Below are 8,450 nucleotides of genomic sequence, written 5' to 3' on the forward strand. Positions count from 1 at the left end.
TCCCAAATACAAATCCCCATCTGCCAGGGCCCATTTCCCAGCCGACCATTACAACGGGCCTGATGCTGGTCAGCAAGAGCTGTGACCTGTGAAAATAAATGTCCTTCCTTCCTTCCTTCCTTCCTTCCTTCCTTCCTTCCTTCCTTCCTTCCTTCCTTCCTTCCTTCCTTCCTTCCTTCCTTCCTTCCTTCCTTCCTTCCTTCCTTCCTTCCTTCCTTCCTTCCTTCCTTCCTTCCTTCCTTCCTTCCTTCCTTCCTTCCTTCCTTCCTTCCTTCCTTCCTTCCTTCCTTCCTTCCTTCCTTCCTTCCTTCCTTCCTTCCTTCCTTCCTTCCTTCCTTCCTTCCTTCCTTCCTTCCTTCCTTCCTTCCTTCCTTCCTTCCTTCCTTCCTTCCTTCCTTCCTTCCTTCCTTCCTTCCTTCCTTCCTTCCTTCCTTCCTTCCTTCCTTCCTTCCTTCCTTCCTTCCTTCCTTCCTTTTTTTGTAGAGACAGGTAATTAAGTTTGTTCAAAGCTGAGATTCTGGCTTCGGTTCCCCAAACACGCATATGCCTAGTTTACTCTGTCTCTGCCAGATTCGAAGGAAGATTAAGTTAGGAAGGCACAACTCTTGGCTTGCCAGGGGAAGCAGGCAGGGGCGCAGCTTTGTGTAACTCGCGAAATGGCACAGACCAGCAGTGTTAGCATCTTGCTCCGCCGTTACATGGGCTGGAACCTGCCTAAAACCCCCTCACAACCCATCGTCTGCAGGCACCGCGGAGCGCAGGGAGCATGTGCGCCCCTGCTCCGCATCCCGACAGCCACTCCCGGCCCCGCATTTCGAACTCGACCCCGCATCCCGTGCCCGACCCCGGCATCCCGAGCCCGAGCCCCGCCCCATCCCCACCGCGCATCCCCCGGAGCTGCTGCACCGCTCCGCCCACCCCGCTCCGCCGGTCCCGGCCGCGTTCCGCCCCGTTCCGCAGTGAGTGGCGGTGGTGCCGGGGGCTGGGGGGACCCTGCGAGGCGCCGGGGGGTCGGGCAGCCCTGCCCTCCCCTGTCGGGACAGGCCAGCCTCTGGGGAGCCGGGCTTTCCGTATGTTTGTTCTGTCACCCGTTTGGGGACAAAGTTTGGGAATAAAGGGAGGGTTTCCCCGCCTGATCCCGGAAGGGACGGAGAGCTGCAAGGGAAAATGCGACCGACTGCTCCGAGGAGTCCCGTTCCCTGCCTGCCGCGCCTCCAGCTCAGCTCCTTCTTGTGATGCTCTCAGAGGACGGGGCAGCCGGCGGGCTGGATGCGCTGCGGGGCTGCAGCCGTAAGGAGGGAGTCTCTGCGCTGTCTCCGCAGATTAACTTCGACTCAAACCACAGACGTCTGATTCTCCAGGTCCTGAGGGATGCGAAAAACTTAGTGCTTCGTGTTGCGGTCCCCATCTGAGCACTGGAGTCTCACGGAGAAGCAGCCTGAGGAACCGAGCTGGTGTCTGTCACGGTGCTTTACATCGGCTTTGTGAGACTGGTGTGTAGCCTCCCTTCCTGCAAGGAGTCTCCCAGTAGCATCTTTCATTTCTGCTACGAGCTGATACCAGCTATTCATATAAAAACGATAGTCTGAGAGAGGGAGGGCACTGTAAAACCAGCATTTAATGTAGTGGGGTTTGGCAGGTGGTACCTAATTGGGTCTTCTTGCACAGGTGACAAGTCTGACCCGGTTCTCTCTGTTTTGCAGGGTAAAGCAAACCCTTCAGAGACTTGCTAGAGAGACCACCCCCCATTTCACATCTCCCTAAGTGGACTATGGTGGCAGGAAGATGTTGGCTCGCAAGAGTATCATCCCTGAAGAGTATGTGCTGGCACGTATTGCTGCTGAGAACCTGCGCAAGCCACGCATCCGTGACCGCCCGCGCAAAGCCCGCTTCATCGCCAAGAATGGTGCCTGCAACCTGGCTCACAAGAACATCCGTGAGCAGGGGCGATTCCTGCAAGACATCTTCACCACCCTGGTGGACCTGAAGTGGCGTCACACACTGGTCATCTTTACCATGTCCTTCCTGTGCAGCTGGCTGCTCTTTGCCATGATGTGGTGGCTGGTGGCCTTTGCCCATGGCGACATGGACCTGAGCACAGAAAACCCTTCAAACAGCACGAAGTGGACGCCATGTGTGACATGTGTCAGGTAAAGTTGACCTTGGTGGGATGAAGGAAGGGGGGGCTGTCCTGGTGGTGTCTGAAGTGCAGCTTTTAGTGTACATGAACCGTTGGGTTTGGTTGAGACAGTTGAAAAGTGCAGTGTTTTCCTCTAGACTGCGTAAACTCAGCAAGCCTCCCAGGCTTGGAAAATACTGTACTGTAGATGTCTTTGATTCCTTACAGGATCTGAAAGAGAGGGAGACCTGCTGCTTTTCATGTGTCTCCACACTCTGTGGGTAACTCGATTGCCTGTCGAGATAAGAGCCTGCTGCAAGAGTGGGTATGTGTTATATGTATTGTAACGTTGTCTATGGCAGCGGGAGCATTCCCAGCGCCATGTTGGCCAGAGGTGCTCCCTCCAGAGCAGTGCCTGAGAGGCAGGGAACCAGCCCTGGGTGTCAGGCAGGGCACCAGCCAGAGGTGCCAGGAAATGTGTCACTTAGGACAAAACTAATTGTGTTTCAAGATGACTTTCCTGAGTGTTAAATATGCAGGACTTCAAAATGCCTTGGCGAAGCCATAGGCCAGCAGTTGGGCAGAGGAACACTTTCCACACTGTGCATTTGTGTCAGGCAGTGAAAGCTTAAGGGATGACTGGATTAAATGCCACCTGTTGAAGTATTTTACTCTCTGTACCCAAAGCCACAACAATTGTCAGGGCACTGATAAGCTGACATATACATGGAAGAGAAGACTGTGAATTGCAGGTGGGATAAGCCATAAGATCACTTCAGGATCTCACCAATTAAATCTGCTTTTTTAGCACTAGGTTTTTATGTAGAAAAGTCCTGGTTCTGTACCACCAGGCTGCCTGGATCATCTGCCTTTACACACTGCAATGCTGTGAGGATCTGGGGGTTGTGGGGTGCTCTGAGACATCAGTGAATCTACTTCCCTTTTTACTTTTCTCCCACAAAATTTTGAGGTACCCCACCAAGTCTGAAGGGACTTTGTATCTGGCTCACAAGGTAGTAGAGATTTAATTCTCCCTTTGTTTTGACACTTTTTTTTGCTAAATGGGGATTTTCCAAGGTAAAAGAAGAGGGGATTTTTCCAAGCTACCCTTCACTAGGTTGAGGAGAATTGGAGCAGGGCCTGCTGTCTTATTTCTTTTCCAATGTCTGGCCATAAGCAGTTTTGTCTGAAATGAGATGTCATGACCCAGCTTGCACCCACAGGAGTGTTACCCCCAGCATTTCTTGGATTTGTGGGATCTGTCCAGCTGGAATTAGTGAACAGCTACAACCCTGCAGCTCTCCAGGGTCAGCTGAGGCGACATCCCTGCACGTGGCTGGTGGCTCATTAGGTGTGGCTGCTGTGTCATCCCGCAGATCTTGAGCTGGAGGCCAACGGCTCCATGCCACTGGGGCCAGGCACATCCACAGCCAGGACTCTGCCCCTGTTCCCTCCCCATAGCTGCCTGTGGCTCTTCCAGGATGTCTGCTAGGAAGCACAATGAATGAATCAACATAATTTCAGGTTTAGCTCATGCCAAAGAACACACCCCCCACCCTCGTGGGGTGTCCACATGGAGTCTCCCCATAGCTGCTCCAGTGTCCATGTCTGAGCCATGGGAAATCTTTTCCTTTCCTAGGGAAATCTGGCTACCACTTTAGTCAAAGTCATGAAGTAACAATGTGATTGCTGACATCTTTAAGAATGGCAAGTTTTTGGGTGTAAAATATCTTTAATATTGCAATGCCAAAATAATGATAAATAATTTCTAACCTACTCCCCTGAGGTTTAGGCCCACAGATATTTCAGAAGAGCTTTCTTGGGTAGGTGCCATTACATATTTACAGGAAAACCTGGCTTTGGAAATTTTAACAAGTGCCTGGAGCTTGCACAGTCCTTTCATTTTACAAAGTACTGCAGAAATTTCTAAGCCTCATATCTCTTTGCAACAGAAAGCAAACATCCAAAAATGAAAGCTGCTACACAGCTCTGGGGGAAGAACCTGGGAACAATGTGATTTGCACTTTCACCCATTTCACATGGTTAAAATGCTTTCCAAACTTATTCTTTCACTTCCACTGTTAAAAAGGTGGATTTGTTTTATGAGGTTTTTTTGGTTTGTTTTGTTGTTGTTATTGATTTTTTGTTCTTTTTTTTTAAATAAACAAACAAAAACAAACAAACAAAAAAAACCCAAACCAAAACAAAAAGGGGAAGTCAAACTACTTACTGGACAGAGTTTTAAGCTGAATTAAGCTGAGTGAAATTGAATCCAGAAGCTTCATTCTGCTTGTAACTAAATATTTATGATTATTAGAAGTCATTCCATGAATTCTATTAATTAACTCCTTTGTCCCTGGTTTCTTCAGAGTGAAATACAAAATAAACCCCCTCAATACAAAGGAATTTGTTAATGATTAAGAAAAATAGAAAAGGCAAAAAAATAAAGTTATTTCAAAGATACCTGTGCAGAGACTGGTTGGTTTTCTGAAAGATGGACTTTCTCATTGCACAGAAAATTATCCTTGATATTGATAATGCTATTTAAATGTGTCCTTGATATCCCAGTGAAAATATGGCTAGAAAAGAAAAAAATGTTTAAAAGCGGATTAATTGAAAAGCAAAGTAAACTCAACAAATTATTTAGACCATCTTCATGGGCAGGATATATTTTCCACTGTCTAGCCCTGTTAAGCATTGGGATGCTTCAGATTTACTGAATTGCACTGGAAGGATGTATCTGGAAGGAATAAAAAATAAATAAATATAAAAGGAAGTTAAGGACCTTGATATATACAGGGGATATGACTTTGTGGCTGCTATAAATAATGTATTTTGGGAAGTTTGTGGGCAGCATTTTCTGTCCAGCACCATAGCCTTTTAGGGTATTTAACTTAACCCACACTTCTACATCCAACATTGGTGTTGAAATTTTCCAGCTGGTCTTGCCCTGGCAGTGAGCTGAACCCAAACCCTGGGTCACAGCACTATCCTGCTGCCAGGGGTGCCACTGACCTCTCTCTGCAACCTCATCCTGCTCAGTCACAAGGTGAGCAAGGGTTTGGGAAGTGTCACAAATCTGGGAAAGCCCCTTTTCCCCCACCAGGAAATACTGGGTTATGATTCAGGTAGCATGAGTGAAGTACTGTATTTTTCCATTTCCCTTCCTTGCACAGGCTGGTGGAAGGATCTCAGTGCGCCAGCTGATTGCCCATACTTGCCAAAACCACCTCTCTCCACCAAGGGCCTCATGGGGTGGAGAAGGTGGAAAGCCCAGTTGTTCCAGAGCTGTTCACTAAGCCAGTGGGAAGCCTGTGCTCCTGGACAGAGATTCCCTGAGCTGCTCAGGGTCACCCAGATGGTCTTTGAGGAGCTCAGGCTCTGAGGTCTTCCCTGCCACCAGTAGACACTACACCAACCACACAAATCTGAGCCATCAAGCATGCAATGCTTTGGCTGGTGTTAACAAAAGGCCTATGTGTACTAGAGCCATACAAACAGGTCCTTAAGTTTGTTTCTGGAAGCACATGTTAACAGCTTATCAGTATGTGCTCTGTGTCCTGAGAGTTAACTGGGTGCAATCTTCCCCTACAGGTCTTTCACCTCCGCTTTCCTCTTCTCCATCGAAGTCCAGGTGACCATTGGCTTTGGGGGCAGGATGATGACTGAGGAATGTCCCCTAGCTATTACAGTCCTGATCCTGCAGAACATTGTGGGGCTGATTATCAATGCTGTCATGCTGGGCTGCATATTCATGAAGACAGCACAAGCTCACCGGCGGGCTGAGACACTGATCTTCAGCCGGCAGGCGGTCATCGCCGTCCGCAACGGCAAGCTCTGCTTCATGTTCCGGGTGGGCGACCTGAGGAAGAGCATGATCATCAGCGCCTCAGTGAGAATCCAGGTCGTGAGAAAGACCACAACCCCTGAAGGAGAAGTCATACCCATTCACCAAGTGGATATCCCCGTGGATAACCCCATTGAAAGCAACAACATTTTCCTGGTGGCTCCCTTGATCATTTGCCATGTCATAGACAAGCAGAGTCCTCTTTATGATATCTCTGCTTCTGACCTGGCACTCCAGGACCTGGAGCTCATTGTGATACTGGAAGGGGTCGTAGAAACCACCGGTATCACGACACAGGCGAGAACCTCCTACGTGGCAGAGGAGATCCTGTGGGGTCACCGCTTCGTGCCCATCGTCACTGAGGAGGAAGGTGTGTACTCTGTTGACTACTCCAAGTTTGGCAACACTGTCAAAGTGGCTGCACCGCGCTGCAGTGCCCGGGAGCTTGATGAGAAGCCCTCCATCCTCATCCAGACCCTGCAGAAGAGCGAGCTGTCCCACCAAAACTCCCTGAGGAAGCGCAACTCCATGAGGAGAAACAACTCCATTCGGAGGAGCAACTCCATGCGGAGAACCAACTCCTCACTCATTGTGCCCAAAGTGCAGTTTATCACCCCGGAGGGGAGCCAGAATGCCTCAGAAACGTGATGCACAGCTTTGTGCCAGGGCACTGGGCTTCAGAAGGAGGAGGCATCTGTGGTGTTTTCCTTCAATTTCCTTTTACTTAAGAAACCAAGAACACGATGCAAAAGGGAACCGTGCAAGAACTATTTATTCTATTACTTACTGAAAGCACCACCTAATGGCATTAGAAAACACCTTAGCACTTAGGATATGAATTAATAAAAAATGACACGTACACTAAAGAAAACACACTTCACTCATGTAATATAATGTGTATTTTTACTTGTTTTAATGGCATGCTGATTTTTTTAATCATATTTTTCCTTTCAAGGGTCTCTTTCTTCTGCTGGCTGTCACAAAATGTGGGTCTTTCCTATGTGAGTGCTTCATAAAACTTCTGTATTAAACAGCTCCCACAGATTTTGTGCATGACATTTGGATATTGATCTTTTTGTGTGAATTCCTTGTTCTCTTAAAGGGAGTAACTAAATTCCTCAAGGATTTCACTGGAGAAGAGCCACCATTTCACCTTCAGTTTCCCAGGCTTTTTCTTTTTTGTTGGTTTGTGGCAAAGGCCTTTTGAGTGCAAATTCAGGTCGGATGGAGTGACCTGTTCATCCCACAGGAAAGCTGGTGTCACTCCAGGCAGGAAAACCAGCAAAATGATGGAGTGCTGCTCTTCTTCTCAGTGCGACATACTTGGCTTCAGGACAAAACACATCTTATATTAGATGTAGCCCAAGCTGTGAAATCCCAGTCCTCCTGACAGCCACCTGGGTGTCTGTTTCACTAAAATTATTCAAGCTGGAAAGCAGATTCCTCTTTAACATTCTCTTCATGATGGAAGACCAAATCCTGTTTTGCTTTCTCTGATGGATTCATACATGGAAGGAAACACATGTACTTGCTTAACTTACTTTTCATAGTATTAAGTCTGCTTCATCCAGAAGAAGGTTATTTTTTTGCCAGTGGGAACACGTGACTGGGAATGAGAGAGAAGCCTGCCGATAATACAGATAGTATTTTCAAAACTGTCTGAATGCTTTTCAGGGGGACTTGGGTGCTGCTGCTGAATTCCCATTTTTTAGCAGTGCCTCACCTGCGTTTTTATGTAATCTGGCATTGAGAATTGGTAGGAAGAAGCTTTCCTCTTCAAATTAAAATGGGCATTTGGCCTGAAGCCTTCCCAGAAACATCTTCACAAGTTTTTCTACAGGACTACAGAAAAGACAACTAATTCTGTCATTTGGTAGCCTAAATTGATATATGGTTTCTTTCCTACGTGAATAAGTATAACTATGGACAAGTTCCTCTTCAAATTTCTTGCAGAAATTGTCTTATGTCTCTGGCTCGAGAGAAGTACTATCCTTGTTCTGACCCTCTGTAGTGGTTCAGTTTGCCAATTTCATTTCCCGGCCAACACACCAAATAAATGTCGTGGTTTTAAAGCAGTAACTAAAAAATCACTAGAAAACTTACTTATTTCTTGCTGTGAGATATGGATTAGAACAAGAGCAAAATGGGCTTAAAACTTAAAAGGAACAAAGAAAGTTTATTAACAAAAACTACAAGAATAAGAAACTAGAATAAAACTTCCAGAATAACCCTCTTCTCCCCCACTACCCAACCATTCCCTTTTTCACATGACAACATAGAGACAAAAAAACTTTGGTGGTTAAAACAGTCTCAATTCTTGCTATAATCCTTTCATCAGTCTTTGTAGAGAAAAAGAAGTCTTCTGCTAATCTATGGAGTTTTTTTTCAAGAAAACTATTTCCTTTATAACTTTCTATTTCTCTGATGCCAGCTGCCTGGAAATTCTGCCATCAGTTCACTCCTCCCATTTCACATCACTCTGAG

The 8,450-nt window shown here is 47.1% G+C and overlaps 1 protein-coding gene across 1 annotated transcript; it reads left to right on the forward strand.

The window, feature by feature from the left end:
- The first annotated feature begins 922 nt into the window (after nucleotides 1–922).
- LOC131592058 (ATP-sensitive inward rectifier potassium channel 8) lies at nucleotides 923–7,010 on the forward strand. Its single transcript, XM_058863316.1, has 3 exons — nucleotides 923–1,493; nucleotides 1,704–2,150; nucleotides 5,714–7,010. The coding sequence occupies exons 2-3, from the start codon at nucleotides 1,786–1,788 to the stop codon at nucleotides 6,612–6,614; spliced, it is 1,266 nt and encodes a 421-aa protein (XP_058719299.1). The 5' UTR covers nucleotides 923–1,493; nucleotides 1,704–1,785; the 3' UTR covers nucleotides 6,615–7,010.
- Nucleotides 7,011–8,450: the final 1,440 nt, after the last annotated feature.

The sequence above is a fragment of the Poecile atricapillus genome, chromosome W (genome assembly GCF_030490865.1).
Source record: "Poecile atricapillus isolate bPoeAtr1 chromosome W, bPoeAtr1.hap1, whole genome shotgun sequence".
Lineage (NCBI taxonomy): Eukaryota > Metazoa > Chordata > Aves > Passeriformes > Paridae > Poecile > Poecile atricapillus.

Coding starts and splice junctions, on each gene's coding strand:
- LOC131592058 (XM_058863316.1), top strand. CDS start 1,786: ATGTTGGCTCGCAAGAGTATCATCCCTGAAGAGTATGTGCTGGCACGT. Junction 2,151..5,713: donor CCATGTGTGACATGTGTCAG/GTAAAGTTGACC, acceptor CTTCCCCTACAG/GTCTTTCACCTCCGCTTTCC.